The sequence below is a fragment of the Enhydra lutris genome, unplaced genomic scaffold (assembly GCF_002288905.1).
Source record: "Enhydra lutris kenyoni isolate GAN:26980312 unplaced genomic scaffold, ASM228890v2 scaffoldscaffold18, whole genome shotgun sequence".
Classification (NCBI taxonomy): Eukaryota; Metazoa; Chordata; class Mammalia; order Carnivora; family Mustelidae; genus Enhydra; species Enhydra lutris.
The window spans coordinates 23,063,180-23,081,964 of record NW_019154102.1 but is presented as its reverse complement, the minus strand read 5'-3'; the positions used below and the strand labels follow the sequence as shown (position 1 = coordinate 23,081,964).

The following is an 18,785-nucleotide window of genomic DNA, read 5'->3' as shown; positions in this document are numbered from 1 at the left end:
CTGAGCCTCAGTTTCTCCTTTATAACATCCGAGTAGTACTAACCTCCCTGCCTGAGCCTCAGTTTCTCCTTTATAACATCCGAGTAGTACTAACCTCCCTGCCTTCCCCCAAAGCATGTTCTGAGAACGTGTAGTCGTCATGACTATAAAGCTAGAAGGGGACACGATCATAGGAACGATGCCGTGATCCTTTTACTTAATGAGTGTGAGGTTGAATCATGAAGAAGAAATGCTGCTTGAGGGGCAGGTGAGGGGCCAAAGGGGGGAACCAGAGCTGACCTTCACGTAGGTTTGGGCAAGCTCTGAGGGTCAGGGTGAGTCTTGGGGGATGGCAAGGGGCTGAGGAGGGTTCTAGGTGGAGACAGCAAGATGAATACAGGCCCGTAGGTGCAGAGTCCGGGCTCACGCAGGTAGGAGGGAGGCGGGGAGCACTGCCTCCTCTCCTGGCAGCCCAGCCTGGGAGGGGGCACCTCAAGGCATAAGGACAAGTTCAGGGGTGCTCTAGCTGAGGCTCGAAAGCGGGACTTCCCTATTCCCACAGTACGGTTTATAATAACAGCTAATATTTATCAAGTGTTTACTCCATTGCCCTCTCAGCCAGGTCTCTGCCAAAATGCCAGCTCCTCAGACAGCTCCTCCCTGACCACCCCCTCGGGATCATAGCACTATGACTCCCTCTTCCCTCCATTGCCTTATTTGTATTCGTAGCTCTTAGCAACATTGGAGACTCTTTACCTAGCTGTCCGTTATCTGTCTGGTCCACTAAAATGCCATCTCCGTGGAGGCAAGTTCCTTCTTTTTATCTATGGCCCTGCGCAGCATCTGGCACAATTCCTGGCATATAGTAGAGGCGTAGTGTTTGTCGGATGAGTGAGTGATCTCATTTACCCATCACGACAGTATGGCTGTCGTGTACAGAGGTAAGTAGAATAGTCCCATTTCACAGATGAGGAAAACAAGGCAAAAAGAGGTTATGTCATCTGCCTGTAGGAATCCAATAGGAAATGACAGAGCCAGGAGGGAGCTGGGAGTGCAGGTGCAAAGCTGGGCTCTTCTACCACGCGGGCGGCTTCAGGGCTTCGAATCACATCACCTGATCAGCATGTCTTTGCATCTTGTCCTGCATGGAGACAGGACAGAAGCAGATTTGGGGTCCTGGTCTCAGGAAGCCTCTATTTTGATAGGAGAGATGGGCATGACCCACACACGGATCAGTTGGATGTGGGACTGGGCAGTATGTAAATGGACCCAAGGTGACCTTGAGGGGAGGGAGCACTAGACCGGAGAAGGGCTGCCGCTGACTCTGAGAGCAGGGCAGGATTTCTGTGGAAGCCTGGCTTTCTGGGCAGGGTGTGGGTCCGTTGTGTGGGGAATTGAGGAGTCTAGCCAGACGGAAGCAAAGTGTGCTCACTGGGACCTGCTGACGGGGAGCCCTGAGTCCAGCCAGGGAGATGATCCCTTCTTCCTCATGGAAGAGGGGGAGTTGTGGGAGGGACCTGAGCGTGTGACATGTTGAGTATCAGGATTCAAGAAAACCAGTCTCATGTGGGAGATCTGGGAGAGGAATTGCTCTGGTGCCCACGGCCCTTGAGTCCGTAGCTGCCTCGTGAACCGAGGCTTTCCCCCAACCTGAGTGACTGTGAATGACTGCCAGTGCACAAGAGGAGACCACCAGGCAAATAAGGAAGGCCGGGCTTCTGTCTTCAAGGCTGCCGAACCCTGGGCCTGGGGTTTTATCTGTGATGCCTTTCCATTTGGCATCTGAGTTGGGTTTGCTGGAAGTGGAGTGGAGGGATGGTGAGTTTAGGAACTTAAATAGCCTGGGGAAGTTGGCTGGGATTTTCTAGTTCTAAACCTCCTGGCCTGGGATCTTCCCAGGGTCCCAGCAGCCATGGGTCTGGCTCAGCTTGGAGTCTGAAGAAGGCCCTCAGGTAGGTGGAAACAGGTTGGCTATTTGGTTCTGGAAGCCCTGTACTGGGTTAGTCCTTCTCTGACGTGCCTGAGAGGGTTTCTGAGGAAGAGAAGCAGTGGAGCTCAGGGACCCTGAGCAGTATCAAGACCTAGGCTGTGCCCTCAAGGACTTAGTAACCTCACATCCATTCAGCGTAGCACAACTGGTCGACAGGACGGGCAGGGCTGTGTAACGACGCCAGCTGAGTCTCCTGGAGCGAACACGAAACTGGGGTTCCTGCTCCAGCACGTTTAGGCTAGGCTAGTCAAGGAGACTCCCCCGGCCTCAGTTTCTCCCCTGGGGAAGGGCAATGCAGGGGCTCCTCCCCTCTGGGAGCCCAGGTCGGTGAGAGAGTCAGGACAGCCAGGGGAAGAAGACAAAAGAACACTTACAAAGCGGGCTTCTTGCAAATTAATGGAGTGCAAACTAAGATTGCTCCAAGTGCTGAGGGAACTCACGGCCGTGGGGAGACAAGCTGTCGTGTGGTACAGCGGCCGCCTTGCTCTGCCTCTGGCCTCAGCTCCTCCTCGCTGGGAGGAGCACCCCGAGACAAGGTCCCTGGGGTTCCTGCTAACAGAAGAGAGGTGGGAGGGAGCCCAGCATGTCCAGGTGTCCCTGTCTCTAATCTAAGACCCAGAGGGCAAGAGTCTCAAGTCAGAGACAGAGGAGCCTCCATCCCCAGCCCAGAGCCCTGGGGGAGCACCGAGGGTGTACCCCCCTCCAGCACACACACTGTACCCTCCCTCGGGCTGAGGGCACCCACTCCAGCTTTACCCTCCTGAGAAGGAAGCTGGTGTTCTCCTGGGCCTGGGAGATCTATCCTTCCCCATAATGCCACAGTCTCAGAGGCAGGTGCCTCTGCTCTCTCCCCGCAGCCCTGCATCCCTCGCCCTGGAGTTCACCTTCCAGTCAGATGGGGTCTCAGTGAGGCAAGTGTTCCGGGCATCCTCCACTGTGGTTCCTGAGGCCGCTCCCCAGCCTCCCTCATTCCCTGGGCTCCGGGTCTTTCCTTTCTCCAGGCTTTCGCACACACGCACATCTCTCCATCTGCATATTTCAACTCCCCCAGCTGCCTTTCCGATCCCTCCCTGCCATTTCCCTCTCCTCCTCCCCTCCCCCGTCCTGCTGTGTTCACTCTCCCTGCTCAGGGCTGGGATTTCAGGGGTTCCCGTTTGGCTGAAGTCTCGGGACTGCCTGCTTCCTGAGTCAGGAGCACAGGCCTAGGGCATCCTGGACCCCTTTTCCAGGACAGATTTCAGCCAGCCACCCCTGAGAGAGGAGCCAGGGTCACAGCCCTGTGTGGAAGGAGGCTGCCTGGGGTCCCTGCTGGGAGCGCCTGAGGATGGAACCCATGGCCCGCCCCTCATCTGCTGGGGAGGAAGCTTCATTCTTTCTCCCCGTCACCCTCTTTGCCCTTGGTGCCCCTCCAGTCTATGCTGCCAGGGACTTCCACACCCTCCTCTCCCATTCCCCCTGCTCTGATTCCCCACCAGGGACTGAGGTTCGGGTCACTGTCACAACTGATCAGGAGGGTAGCCCAGCCCTCCACAGCCTCTTGGCGGGGGCGCTCCTATGTAAATCTGGACAGTGAACCTGGGTCCCCACCTCCTTGTCCTACCAGAGGAGTTGATCTCAGTTGAAAAGGTCTCAGAGCCCCTATCAGCCAACTGACTGTGACTCCCAGGGAAACCAGGAGGACCCGGGGCCGAGTCAGTGGTGGGGGTATGAGGCTCCCCTAGAGAAGGGAGAGACGATGGGGGCACTGGACTAGGCTGAGGGGAAAGTCGATCTGGGCCTTGACCTGCCGCTCTTAATCCTGTGAAACTGCCCTCTCTGATAGCCCATTTCAGACTGAATTCAACAGCTGGGCAGGTCTTGGGGTCTGGGCCAGTGGGAAGGGCTAGAGGACAGCATCGTTAGGATCCTCCCTCCTTCTTGCACTAACAAGAGCAAAAACAGCAACAATAAGCCACAGTTACTGTGCACTTACTGTGTCCAGGCCTCTTATCTGCGTAGAATTTACAAGTGATTGGAGCTTTATTAGGACCTTAGCAGAACACCCCGGACCAAGGTTTCTCCAAAGTGTGGTCTGGGGATCACCTGTTTTAGACTCATGGAAGGCTGTTTGAAGTGCAGATTCCCAGTCATAGCACCAACAAAATGGAGATCTCATCGGGGTAGGGGGCCCTTGGGGGTCTGCCTCGTGAAGCAGGTGCCTAGACACCAAAGTTTGAGAACGGTGGCTCTCAATTTTGCTGTCTGCTCAGGGCCAGCTGCTCTCGGGATTCTTGTCCCAGGAGGTGAAGGCGGGGTGGGGTTTGCCTGCCCCCACCCACTGAGGCCTTGCCCCCCCCCAGGGGGTCTCTCACCTGCCTGTAACCACAGCCAGCCCTGTTGCAACAGGAGAGGGCCAGAGCCTGATTACATCCTCTCCATCCCAGGAAGCCGGTCCCAGGCATGCGGAGGACAACAGTTATTGAGGTCAGATGTAGTGCTCACCCAACATCCCCTAGCAAAGAGTCCCGTCACCCGTCCTGCTGGCACAGCTACTCCAGGGCCTGGAGGGAGGCTTTCCATATACTCCTCCCTCCCGGGAATCCTGTTGTGGGGGATGGGGGCCTGCTGTGACACGCTGGCCATGACCTTGGTGAAGGGTTCTGAGGGCAAGAGCTGGGGGCGGCGCAGAGTGATAGCACTCGCAGGGAGTCAAAAGCCCAGGCAGCAGCCCGGCCTGCCTCCTGGAAACCGTGGCCATGACCTTGGGAGCCTGGCCTGCCTCCTGCAGATGTGGCCATGACCTTGGGCAGCAGCCCAGCCTGCCTCCTGCAGACATGGCCGTGACCTTGGGCAGCCCGGCCTGCCTGCTGCAGATGTGGCTATGACCCTGGGCCAGTCACTGCCCTTCTCTGTGGCTTTTGGATAAAACCAGACCAGGTGGTCAGTGGGGTGTATTCTGTTCCCGTACTTGGCTATGTGTGTACGTGTGTGCGTGCTCATGCATGTGTCCCCGTGTGTGTATATATGTGTGTGCAGGCATGTGGGTGCCATATGTCTCCTACCCTGGACCTGGCTTCTACTCTGGCATGTTCAGTATTTTCTTATGCCCTGCCCTTGAGGACCATCTTTCTCTGTTGTAAATCTCCCCAGGGGTGGGGACTGACAGCCTCCTCTTGTGTCTCCCCCACATGTGGCCTTCTTTGCACAGGGCTGGACACAGGGTGCAATGGTTGCCCCCCAAGTACTCACTTATGATGTGTGATTGAGAGTTCAAGCAGCAATGTCCTTCAGGAGGGGGCCTGGGAAAAAGGGTGCCAACTGGAGAAGGCCCCAAAGACAGAATTCCACAACTATTTAGCTACATACAGACTGGCACTGGCCCAGGACGATGCTGCCCGGGCCCTGGGACTCTGAGTGGGACACTGCACGGTGGCTGGCAGCCAGCTCAGCCTGTCTTCTGGTCTCATGGCGCTCCCTCCTCTCTTCCCCACAGGACAGCTCTCCTGCAGGCACGGCCCCGGCTCCTCCTCCCCGTGCAAAGCCTTGTGTGCCTGGCGGCCTTCGGCCTGGCCCTGCCGCTGGCCATCAGCCTCTTCCCGCAGATGTCAGAGGTCAGTGCAGGGAGGGTGGGTGTGGGGAGGGCAAGGCAGGGAGGGGTGCAGTGTTTATTAACAGGCACTTATTCAAGTCCAGCTCCTTAGCCCAGAGCTAGGCACCGGGGTTAGAACCACAAATGAGGCAAGTCCAGGCTCTGACCTCTCCTGAGCCCAGGGCCAAGTGGTGAACATGACAACTAAACAGGGACTAGCAAATGAAGGGCAAGGACGAGGAGGGGATGAGTCCAGCTGGATGTGGGAGGACAGAGTAGAGGGCCCCAGACCCAGCCTGGAGGGAAATGGCGTTTCATGGGGCCTGGAGGATAAGCTGGAGTTGGCCAGAGGGGACACGTTGGACTGCATCAACTAGGGTAAAAGTTCTCAGCAGGGGCAGGACACAGCATAGAGCCGAGGAAAACCTGCCTCACAAGCAGAGAGTGAGCAGAGTGAGGCGGGCCACGGCAGTTGGAACTGGGCACTGGGAGGCCGAAGCCGAGAAGGCAGGTGTCCTCTGAAAGGCTAGGCAATGGAGGACTGCAGATTCCTGACTATGAGCCTGGCTGGAGCTCTGGAGGAGAAGGAGCCATCAGGAGGCGCTGGCAGGTATCCAGCAAGAGATGGTGGCGGCTTGGACCAGGCTGCTGGCAGTGGGCATCGAGAAGTGGGTCCTTGAAGGGAGAGGAAGGATTGTGAGGAGCTCAGATGGGGGAGGGGGAGGGGGCTGGCACGTCCAGCTCGCTGCTTTTGAGCGAGGGGGCAGACGTAGGCACTACTGAACGAGATGGAGACACGAGGAGGGGCGGTTTGAGGGAGGATGGCATGTCCAGTTGGACGGATGCGGGGGCTCCGAGGAGCCCGTGGAATGTGCGAATGGGGCTGTCCTATGGGAAGTTGGCTCTGGGTCTGGAATCCAGGAGAGAGACCCGGGCTAGAGGGAGGAGAGTAAGGCCACCGGCCTGAAAACAGTCACGGCAGCAGGGAGCACGTGGAGAGAAGAGGTCTTGGGAGGGGTGGTGTCCAAGGACCGGAGGCCAAGGTGGTGAGGCCAGAGCTAAGATGGGCCAGTAGGAGGTGGGCCGTGCGCAGGGCAGACACTCATGCTAGGCTGAACTCCACCAAGCTGAGGAGTGTCCGTTGGAGTCTGGGGCGATGAAGGTAAACCCTCTCTCCAGGGGTGGACCCAGCTGAGGGGTGAGGAAATGGGGTGTAGGACTGACCCCTCTGGCCAGAGGCTTGGCGCCCCAAGAGAAAACAGAGAAACAGACCTGCAGCAGCAACAAGAGGTGGGATCAAGAGAGGCTTTTATTTGCTTATTTTTGACTTTTTTAAACAGAGAGACTGGAGCTTGTGTACATGTTGGAGACAGTGTTTGGGGGGTGGGGAGGTTAAGGAAGCTGTTCTGATGGCTTCTTTGTGCTCAGGACCAAGCAGAGAAGGACGAGGGTGGAGAAGGGGGTGCGGTTTGGGACATGGAGACATTCAGAGGGGAGAATGGGAGAGAGAGCTGACCAAGGAAGTCAGAGGACCCTGGTAGGCTGTGCAAGGGGTCTGTGGAGGGGATGGCTGAGGGAGGACACAGGGCTGTGGGCGTGGCCAGGGCCTGTCTCTCTAGAGATGCTGGGGGCTACAAGAGTCATAGGGTTCACCCAGCAGGTTTCATCCGGCTGGATGGGGCATTCGAGGAGTAAGCCGTTGGGTGGAGCGGTGAGCCCCAGAATCTTAGCTGGGTGAGGGTGATAATGGGCGAGTAAGCTGAGTGGGGAAAGCCAGGTTTGATGGGGGGCAGGTTCCTGGAGGGAAGTCGGAAACGTGAAAATGAGGGGCCTGGATTGTGGGGCCTAAAGACCCAGGGTCCTGAGGAGGAAGTGGTAAGCCAGCCTCCAGGCCCCGAGGTCCTGGGAAGGTGAGGACGGGAGTCACTTCCCTCTACTGAGCCCTTGAGATTTAGCAGGAAACTGACACCAGGCCAAGGCACCCTCGGGTGGGGAGCCTGGGGTGTGATATGTGCTGGGAGAGCCTTCAGGCCCACAGAGCCCAGCCTTCCCGGGAAGCCAGGGGTACCTCTTCCCCCTTGACAGCTGAAGAGCTGTTACCTGATGTGAGGGGACTCTGAAGGGAGCCAAGGGCTCCAGACTGCCTGGAAGTTGGGAAGATGGGAGGGGAGGCACTTCCTGGTGGTCTTGGCATCCCAGTCTTAGAAGGACTGTGCCCAGCACTCCCCCAGGTGGTGGCATCTCTCTGTACAGCCAGGCAGAGTGTGCTGGCCTAGGTGAGGGTCAGAGGGGCCTGGAGGCCCCACGGTGCTCAGAAGCTTCAGGTGGGCCTCAGAGCTCTACCTGACTGCATGGGGAGGGACCCCAGGCAGAGAAGCCTCATGGTACCAAATCGGGGACTCACACGGTGGAAGGATCGCTCAGGGTCATCCAGCTTACCATCTTCCTGGGTCTGCTGGGGAAATGGAGGCCCAGAGCAGCCCAGGCACCAGCCCAAAGTCAGGGGCTGATATGACAGGAAACCCCAGAGACCCAATCTCAAGCCAGAGCTCTGGGGGAAATGCGACATCTTGTTTGTTCTACAGGATTTTCTCTTCTCCCTCAACCGCTTTGTCTGTCCTGGGCTAGTGGAGAGAGGAGGGAGCTAGGGGGGCACCCTTGGGGGGCCTGGGGGTGGGGGAGAGTCTCTGAGTGCTGTGGGCCTTCAGCAGGTGTTCCTCTGAGGTTAACAGTGGAGAGATGGCCCCAGTCCGCCCACCTGAGCCGCTGGCTGTGGCTGTAGGAAGGGGTCTCTGGGAGCAGGCCTGGCCTCACAGAGGCTCCCTGTCAAGGTCCGGGCTCCTCTCTTCGCTCATGCCTGCCTCAACTAGGCACAGAAATTAGTTCTTCTGAGTGTCTAACCAGAGTCCCTCTCATTGAAACCCAAGCCTTTTCTCTAGGCTGGGAAGAACGTCATCATTGCCTGAGAAGTGCATTCTCTGAGAAAGGAGGGCAGGGTTGTGGGCTCCAGCGCCCCTTCCTCACCTACATCAGCTCTACCAGGATGCAGGCCTGTCTGGGCCTTATTGGGTATTTTGAGGCCTGTGACCTATGGCACAGAGGCCATCAGCCCATTGGTGAGAGGACCTTGTTTCCCCCATTCATCCTCCCAATTAATTCTCTCTAACAAGGTAGCGCTCCTGCCTTATGGGGATCATGTCTCACATCCCAGAAGCCGGTGGGATTTGCCACAATACGTCTGGACTTGCTTGGGCTGACCCAACCTTGCCAAGAGCCACCAAGGTTGTCAACAGGAGTAATAGCTGGAACGCTAATTAATTAATTAGGGGACTTAGAGGTAGAGTTCAGGAACTTGTTTCTAGAATGGCTGGCCCGCAGTGATTGGTGTGGAGTTTCCACCTGCTAACCCCAGAGGTTGAAGAAAGAACTTCAAGCCTCCCTTCAATCCCTGGGAGAGAGTTTTGCCTGCTCTTTTTAAACTCATGTTTCTGCCTATTAAAACGGTGCTAATTTTGAAATGAAAATTGCAAAGAATAATACTAGTGACCACTTGCCAACCGTCGCCTAGGCCAGTCATCATGCTGGTGACTGCTTGCCTTGTTGTATTAAGCCCTCCCTGTGCCCTTCATGTCCGAGGCATTAGTGACTCTTAAGGGATGTTACCTAAACCGTTAGATGTCTGAGTCTCAGACTTGGGGGAGAGGTTTTGGCTGGAGATGTGGAACCTTTGGTGCATGGGGGGAGCTAAAGCCAAGGAAGGGATGAGGTCATTGTGGGAGGAAGGAAAGGCATCAGGAAAAGGCAGGAGCAGACAGGGGCATAGGGGAGGACGCTGAAGGAGTGCCTTCATGGACCCTGGGACAAGGGCGTTTCAAGGACGAGGGGCTCTCTGCAGAGTGAGAGGGACCAGCTGAAGAGCTCAGCAGCTGGGGGTGGGTGTAGGAGACAACGCGGTCCAGGAGGCGTATGGTAGTCAAGTTTCTCTGTGTTCAGAGAAGTGAGCTCATGGATGGGAAAGCACTGGAGAACAGCAAAGAAAATTCCACTCCCTGGGTGTTCCAGGAGATGGGGATGGGAGCCTGGAGAGGGGCAGTATGGGGAGGAACGTGTAGGAAGGAATGCACATAGCCCAGGACAGACAGGCATGGCCCTGGGTCTGGTCAGCAAAGCAGCCTGCTTGGCTGCAGAAGGGAAACAAGGGTCCAGAACACAACTGTCCTATGAAGTAGGCACCAGTATTATTCCCTATTTACAAATGAGGAAACAAATGAGGCATGCTTTGCCCAAGGTCCAAGGTTGGTAATGACGATGTCAGCTCTATACTCATAGAAGGATTTTAGAACCCCTCCCCAGCCCTCCTCCACCTCACTATAAAGTGAGAAGGCCCGAGTCAGAGCCTGAGATGACTCCCTACTATTGTATCCTTAGGAACATTCCGGCACCTCAGCCAGCCCTCCTACCCTTCAGGGAGACTATGTTCACAGGGACCTTCTGGAGGAGGTATTTGTGCCCCCCAGAGCTGGGGGTGGAAGCGGGGGGTTGTCTAATGGGCCAGTAGGTGGTGCAGGGAACCTCCTTAGGAAGTTGGATGTGAGAACAGGGGTGTAAGGGCTGGCTTTCCTTCCAGGCCCCAGGCCTGGCACCATGCAGGGAGTGTCGGGTGTGTCCTAGCAGACCCTGGGACCTGTAGATTAAGGCTGTGGGAGCATTGGCCAAGGCCGGCTTAGTTCAGGCTGCACCCAGGCATGGACTCATCCACACCTAGATTCTGTTCCCCACCCCAGAGATGTTGGGTTGCCTCCCCCTTCTTCTTGTACCTGGGAGGGCCGTGCCATATCCCCTGGTCTCCGAGAGCCTCCATTCTGAGGGGATGGACAGAAATGCAATGAACAAAGAATGTCAGGTACTGATGTAGTAACATGAAAATAAAGTAGAGGGCTGTGTGGGGGTTTGCCCATGGGTGATTTGTGGATTGTGGAGGCCTCCGTGGCACGTGGGGCCCGATTCATGGTGGCCTTTCTGGCCACATCCTCTGTGGAGATTGGGGCCCTGGGTATCAGCAAATGTGGTCATCTCTGTCTTTCCCCAGATACATGCGTGCACACACACACACAGAGCGCCCAGGTCCCTGGAGGGAGATGTCCAGGGTCCTGTCTTCATGCTCCCAGTCTTGGCTGCCACAGGAGGCTGGACCAGGGGATGGCGAATGTCCCTCCGACTCTGACAGCAGTGTTCCCCACCTGGGAGAGCTTCCAATCCCATTTAATGAACCTCATGTCTCCTTGGAGCAAGAAGCAGTACCTTGGCCAAGTCCTCTCCCTGCCTGTCTCTGTCTCTGTCTTTGTGCCTCTTTCTTCCTTCCTCAGTTCTTCTCAGGCTTCCCCCCCTTCCCCAACCTCATTCCCCTCTCTTTTCCCCACTACTCCCCTGGGAGCTCAGGGGCTGGGGGACGGGGCTGCACATACAAGCCGGAGCCATTGTTTGACAATCTGTTTTTGTCTTCATCTTGTTGGCAGGCGGCAGGAGAGGAGCAAAAGGTTAATGAGGCACTGTGCAGCGGGCTTACCGCGCGGACGGGCGGGCGGCGGGCGGGCGGCGGGCGGGCGAGCCAGCCGCGGTAACAGGGAACTAATTAGGAGCAGTTTAACAGGAGGAAAAAGTGAAATCTCCTCTTCACCAACTGTCAATAATTAGCTGATTTGGTGAGGCTGAAATGTGTCCACAGGAAAAGGTGGGGCTTTTCTGGGGATGAGTGAGGTGTGGGGGAGAGAGAGGGGGCCACGGGGGGCTCTGCCCGGTCTGTAGGTGGAATTGGGGCTAGGGTCACCCCACATCCCCCAGGCCCACCCTCCTCCTCTCTGGCTGGCATTCCCTCAGCCTCAACTATCCATATAACCTTTCTGAACCTCAGAGACCTCAATTTCCCAGGCCATAGGGTGGCAGAGCTACGTTTCTTCCTGGCTCTGCACATTAGGATTCTAGAAGTGAAGCCACAAGGCCAGGGCTGAGGTCTAGAGTTGGAAGGGCTGAAAGCAGGCTGTGTGATCTTAAGCCAGAGGCTGACCTTCAGATGTCTTGTCTACAGCATGGGTATGCCCTCTGGGAGCCGCCTCCTGCGGCCTGGCGTGACTGGAGAATGCTGCCAAACTGGAGTATGCCTCTGGTGGGCAGAGCCTCGCCTTCCTGGGGACATGCCTGGTGGCCCCTGGACCCTCCCTCAGCTCTTCTGGCCTCCCAGCAGCAAGAGGGACTGGAATGGCGGCACAGGAAAGAGGGCCTCTGCGCTCTTGCTGGCGGCAGGTGGAGGACAGAGCTCTGGGCTGCTTCTGAGGGCTAGGGGCTATCTGAGTGTGTGTCCCTCCTCCCTGCACCAGCTTTTCAGGCACCAAGTGAGAGGCAAGGAGTCAGGTTCACTAGTAGCTAGGGTTGTATCCTGTCAGGCCTGTTTGCTCTTTTGGCCCGCCCAGCTGCCCTGCCGGTGGTTTTTCAGCCTTTGCTCTTTGGCCTTCCCTGACAACTCAGCAGGGGACCCCCTCACTCACCCTCCCTCTGCCCCTCCAGCTTCTGCCAGACACCTTGTCTGGAAGAAAAGACATCATCAGAGGTCCCCGGGGTTCCTGCTCAGAGCCTCCCATGTCAACCCTGTCAGCCCCACTTCCTCCCCCAGCCTAGCCTCTCCTCACCTCAGCCTTACCCGGTCCAGGGCACAAGAAGGCAGGATCTAAAGAAGGCAAAGGCCCTCATCACGTCCTCATACCACTCACAAGCCGCAGCTCGCCCTGGCCCCAGAGGGTGGCTCTTAAAGGCCACCTCCCTCTGTAGGTAAGGTATCTGAGGGTCAAGTTCAGCCCCCTCTTCTCATTCCCCACCCTCTACCCATCCTTGGTCCCCCTTCCAGCTTTAAAAGTTAAGAAACAAAGAGACATGTCCTCCCTATGTGGGAAAAGAATATGGGTGACCCCAGTGGGCACCAGAACCTCTTCCATCTCCCCAGAGATCTCTCTCCCCATCACCAGCTCTGAGGAAAATGGTAGCTTTGGTGAACAAGCTTGGCTGGAAGCTGTGACTCACCAGAAGCAAATATCTCCCCCAGCTTGCCTTGCTTTCTCTGAGAAGGCATTTGAACTCCCCACCAAGAATGGGGAAGAGCTGGGAATGAGCTCAGATCTACATTCGGGTGGTTCTAGAAATGACTCCTCCTCCAGGAAGTCCTCTCTGATGAGCCCCACTAGGCTCTGTCTCACCTCGCACAGGTAGACTCTGGTGACATGTGTTTCCTGTGTCCCATCTAGCTCCTTGGGTCAATAGTCCTTTCTCCCTCCCTCATCATGTAGGTGGCCCTAAGGCTGAGAATGAGCGCTCTATGAAAACCTGACACAGAGCATGTTGGTTGTATTTTTTGGTCCTGCTTCTCCTGCTCTTCCGGTCCTGATGTGAGGCCAGAGGCAAAGTCTAGAGGGCATTGTGTTCTTCCCGAGTCCACAGATTTTCACCTTTTCCCAGAGCAGGGGCCTCTTCCCCTCTAATCTCAAATCTATCTCCCACTTTGCTTGGAGATGTTTGTTTGGGGTTTTTCTCATTTACTGGTTTAATCAGTCTTTACTGAACTCCAAAGTGGGCTATTTTTGCTGTCAGAAATCTGCCGCCTCCCCGCCCGCTGCTTTCTTGGAGTTTGCCCACAGGACCCCCCAGGAGGGACGGATGGGAATGGCAGAGCCACTCAAAGCCCAGGAACGCCAACGCCACCTGTCATGTCGCCTGTTCCCCACACCCCCGGCCCAAACCTGTGCGTGCACGCAGGCCCACACACGAACGTGCACACACATGCCCTAGTGACAGGCCTCAGCAGGGCCACCTCTCAGCCTAGCCCTCCTGGTTCTTTCTAGGACCTTCTAGAAAGCCTCGCTGAATTCAGGACAGGGAGGGAGGAGGCTTGGTTTTGTAAAGCTGCTGCTGAGAGGATTAAAAGCATCAGTATGTGTGAAGCAGCATAGGACATGCCTGGCCCACAAGCAAGGGCTCAGCCTTGTGAACCGTGAGGGGACTCCCGTGAGCAAGCCTGGGCTTGGAGTCTAGGAGAGCCATGGGGTTCCGAGCTTCCTTATGCAGCAACACACAGGTTTTCCAAGATTCCACAGGGCTCTCTCACCTGTTTCTTTTTTTTTTTTTAAATCTTTTTTTTTTTAAGATTTTATTTGTTTGACAGAGAGAGAGAGATCACAAGTAGGCAGAGAGGCAGGCAGAGAGAGAGAGGGAAGCAGGCTCGCCGCTGAGCAGAGAGCCCGATGCAGGGCTCGATCCCAGGACCCCGAGATCATGACCTGAGCCGAAGGCAGAGGCTTTAACCCACTGAGCCACCCAGGCGCCCCTCTCACCTGTTTCTTGATATTATCCTCATCTCAGTCCCCGGAAGCAGAAAATCTTCCCACCGCACATACAGGTAAACTGAGGCCTCAAAGCCCAAAAGATGGAAGACTGAGAATGATTCCCAGATTGGTCCACCAGGGGGCACCCAGGAGCAGCACAAAGCTCCAAAATGGGGAGAGGGTCTGAGCCTTTCCTGGGTGCACATTGCACAGGGGAGATGGAAGAGTATAAGAGGGGATTCCTGCATTTGGGGAGCTTTGGTTCAGTTGGATTAGACTTTTATCAAGGACCTACTCACTTGAACTGGGGTGAGGTGGGGGATCCCCTGCTGTATTTGCAGATGGTGAGTGAACAAATTGCCCGGGACTGGAGATGTGAAGGAGATGGAAATCAGTGCCAGGGGCACCAGGGGCAGCGGCAGTGGATTTGGTCTGAGAAAGTCAGGGGAGACTTCCTGGAGGAGGCAATCTTAGAGGATTAGGGTTCTTGGGCCTAGAGACTAGGGCCTCAAAGGCTAGACATACAAAGTGCTGGAAATGGAGAGCAGCCAGTAGGTGAGGAACCTGGAGAAGGCCTTTAGTGTCCAGCCAAGGAACCTGACATTCGTTGGGAAGGCAGTGGGAACCCAGAGCCAGCATCAGAGGCCTGACCCAGGGGGTCTGGGCTCAGGCCTCAGCTGTTCCCCCAGCCCTGTCCTAATACCTCTGCCCTCCAGGACACTTGGGTCAGCTTCACCAAAGATGGGGTCTGGACTTTTGTGTGTGAACGGGACCTAAGGCCGGCTCAGCCCCAGAGAGAGAGAGAGCGTGGGCTGTGCTGTCCAGTGGGTTCCAGGCCTGAAGGGGCCTTGGGCACACAGAGTCCGTCAGGTGCCGGCCTGGGCATTGGACCCCATGTCAATGTCACCACCATCTGTGGATGCTCAGAAGCCCAGAACCCTGGCCAGGAGCAGGAGGCAGCTTTGAGCCGTGTCACAGGGTCACACTGAACAGCCCACCCCCCAGCCCTGTGCCTTTGAAAAGGAGGCAGAATAGCCACCAGAAGAAAGGCAAGGAGGAGGAAGTTCTTTGTAGTAGGTAAAAGCCCCTGAGAATGGGGCACAGGCCAGGGATCCAGTTTCCTGTTTATGTCTCGGCACCTTAGCTCCAGGTTCAAATATGTAAACTATCCGCTGGCCGGGGGCTGCAGGTGTGTGCTCCCAGGCTGGGAGGCAGAGGTGGCCCCACACACATTCCTGACTCTGGCCCCCCACCCTAGTGAGCCCAGCCCAGCCAGCCCAGCCAGGAGACAGGCAGCTAGCTCAGGGTTAACCCTTCCTGCACCACCAAGGAAGACCCTATGAGGCTTCTCTCGGGGACTCTGGGGCCAGTGGAGCGTTGGGGTGCTCAGGGGAAGCTGGGTTTCCTGGACACGGTGCTTCGTGTTTTCTGTCACTGACTTTAGATGCAACCAGAAGTTGGGGGCTCTCTGCTGTGAGTGTCTGGCTGAGTGTGGAGGATGGGGTGAGGGCTCAGATGTGATGGGCAGGAAACTTTAGCTAGGTGACACTGCTTTTCTCATGGCGAGGGGGACATGTCCCCAGCAGGCCCACAGCTTCCTGGCACTGCCAGTCCTGGGGCTGGGGGGACGATCACACAGGGCCGAGAACTTCTGCTTCCTCCCTGGGCTCTGCGGCCCCCACTCTCCGGGGCTCTAGCTCCCTATCCCCTGCTGAATGTCGGTCAGTTCCCTGGGGAGGTGTCTGCCAGATTAACGGAGGGACCTATGGGTTCCTGCCTGCCCACGGCTACCTGCCTGGGGCTGGGTCACCCCTTCCCCCTGTGGCCACTCCTTGACCAACCCCTTCTCTCCTCATCACTTTCTCCCTGGAGGAGGACCCTCAGAGCTGGTCTGCGGTCAGAACCAAGCCCCTGCCCTCAGCCTATAACCCTGGGGCTTCAAGCCTTTACTGGGCTGCTTCTGGTGTCCCCCAACCCCACTGCACCCACTCCCCTTACTGGGCCTTGGCACCTCCCTGATTCCCCAAGCCACCCATGAGCCTCTGTGACCACCACACTATTGATTCTGTTGCCTATATGGTACATAAAGCCAGCCTCTGCTGCTTGTCCATTAGCCCCCCAGCAGGAGGGACTCCCCAAGACCACAGCACAGCCGTTGGTCTCTGTCCCTGGTTGAGGCAGCAGCAGGGAGCTCTGGTGCCCTCACCCAGGAGCTGAACCACATCCGTTTGTCAGCGGAGCCCTGGGTGTGATTTCTGTTGGGGAGACCCAGCACCCCCACACCTCAGAAAGGTGACCTTCAAGTGGCCCAGGGTCCTCCCCCAGTGGTCCTGACACCCGTGAAAGCTGCCATTGCCCAAGCCCCAGCCAAGGCTAGAGGAGTCTAAACGAACAGCCACTCGAGTTGGCCCAGAATGGGGGCAAGAGTCTGGGCCTGGGGCCAGCACTGAGCTGGGGGCAGGAAATCTGGACTCCAGAGGTCACTATATCCCGTCACGAAGGCCGAAGTCTTTCAGCCTTCACTGGGACCACTCAGGAAACTGTTTGCCTGGTACCCATGTTGCCTGGTGCCGTGTGGCACCCTCTGTCACTGTTTCTGCTTCCTGGGCTGGTCCCTCAAGACCACCATCATGGGCTTGTTCCCTTCACCCGCCCCTCAAATGTACTTGTTCTCCAGGCCTGGCGCCCTCCCCTTCCATCTGCTCTCCTGGGCAAGCTCCCCCACTCCGGGGGCTCCGGCTGTGCTTACACATCCCTGCTCGCTCTTCCACTCAGACCCCTGCCCAGAGCTCCAGAACCCATACCCCGTCTGCCTCCTAGGCCTCTGCACCCGGGGGTCTCAACATGGTCCAGCCTGAGCCTGTCCCCCTCCCCCCCTGACCCGTCCCCCTCCCGTATTCCCTGCCTCAGAACGGCGTCACCAGCCACCCCAGCTCCTGAGCTAGAATTAGGAGTCATCCAACGCACAGTCATCCTCGACACCTCCCTCTCACCCCCACATGGGATTGGTCATCAACTCCTATGGATTTCTCTTCAGAGACGATCCCAGTGCCACCCGCCTCACAGCCCCTCTGGCAGCATCACAGGGCAGGACCTGGCGCCTCTCATTCCCACAGCTGCCCCCTGGCTTACCCTCCCGTCCATCCTCCACATCTACGGCCACCAGCATTTCTAAAACAGAGTCTGGATCACAGCCCGCCCTTGCTCAGAATCCTCCCTTAGCTCCCCATGGCCCCCCACTGACACACTCATGAGGCCTACAAGGGCCTGTCCTGACACCACCTCCATTTCCTGCCACATTCCCTATACGTGCAATGTCACCCGTACCAAACAGGCCATGCTGGCCGGCCGATGCTCATCCCTTCATCCACCAAGCATTTCCTACCCTCTCGTATCAAAATCCTCCATTTTCTTCCTGGCCTACCTCCTCTGAGAAGTCTTTCTTCCTTGTTCCTTCATCAATACATGGTAACCCCCACCCCCTCCCCAGTTTCCATGGTACCTCGTCTCTCTGGGATCCATGTGCTTTCCTATGTGACTCCTCCCCTAGACTTTGAGCTCCTCAAGGGCGTGGAGGAGATGCCTCGTCCATCTCTGTGTGCCCAGCCCTGGAGGATGGCGTTGGCCGCCAGAGACATCTGATGTGAGGGCTGATTACATTGAAATGAGAAAAAAAGCCTTGAATGGCACTCTGTCCCCAAGCCTCTGCTCCTGAGTACCTCAGCCACCTTCCCCTCCCCAGGGCCTTTCCTCTGCCCGAACCTCCCGCCTGCATCCCTCCTACCAGCTGCCCCGGGCACGGTAGGGAGCCTGGGGCGGGGGTCCCCGGGGTCTGTGACGGCAGCATCCCCCTGAGGGGATGAGGCCCCAGTCTGCACCCGGGCCAGCGCTCTCCAGGGAATCGGTCGAGTGGGTCAAGTGGGCCGTGGCCCCGGCCCGTGGTCCTCCACCTCGGTGGTGAGCAGCCTCTCCGATTTTAATGCGGGCCTCAGTGCTTCGGTGAAAGCCGGCATGGGAAGTTGCTAATAATGGCACTAAAATAAAATATGCTACATCTGTTATGGGTAGCAGAACAAAATTAGCTGCTCACACCTCTGACATCCAAGATGTCTTAACTTAAAATACTCCTTGGCTTACTTTACATCATTTACTGATTATATTTAAAAGAAATACAATTTTGCAATTACTGTTCTTTCCAGTGTGATATCTGTGCATCATTTTCCTTTTATGTTTATATATTTCTCCTTCATTAGTGCAGTCTGAAGGGTGATTAGGATTCTTCAAACATTTTACAGAGGTTAAACGTTGATTAAGATTTAATTATTACTGTAAATAGCTTGGAATGACATATGGTGCAAAAGCCTGACATATGTGCATTTGAATAAATGAAGTGCTATTTCCCAGGATGCCTCAGTAGCTGTTTAACAGCTTTCCCGAAGGGTTATGTTACACCTCATGGTAAGATTGCTGGGATGTTATATTTTGTTGGTTTTTGCAGCTGAAAGCTAAGAACAGTTTTCCAGTTTTTTAAAAACATTGAATATTTTAAATACCTAAATTGTTTTGCACAAATTTTTGCTAATTTGTCTAACTAGGTTAAACATTTTCAAAAGCATTTAGATTTTTAAGCGTGGGCGCTGTGCATTGTGTCAGTGGCAGCATGGGGACGAGGGGAACTGGTGGGGTGGAGGGGACTCGGAGGCCGGCAGGGGTAGGGAGGGAAGAGGTGGCTTGAGGAAAGGAGGTGGGGAAGAGGCCTGGGCCTCCAGCCTCGCTCTTGTCTCTTTGGCCTTCTCCAATGGCCAGAGTCTGGGTATCGGGGTACCATGGACGACAGGGGAAAGGTCCCCCTTCTCCAGGAACTCCACCATGCCCAGCAGCT

The 18,785-nt window shown here is 56.3% G+C and overlaps 1 protein-coding gene across 2 annotated transcripts in view; it reads left to right on the top strand.

Moving 5' to 3' along the window:
- The window catches only part of LOC111148087 (sideroflexin 5), a 111,497-nt gene that overhangs the window by 90,460 nt on the left and 2,252 nt on the right, over positions 1 to 18,785 (top strand). For both annotated transcript variants that reach the window (XM_022504484.1, XM_022504485.1), the window contains exon 13: positions 5,442 to 5,559. In XM_022504484.1, the coding sequence (XP_022360192.1) occupies positions 5,442 to 5,559 (118 nt within the window). The remainder of the gene's footprint in view (positions 1 to 5,441; positions 5,560 to 18,785) is intronic.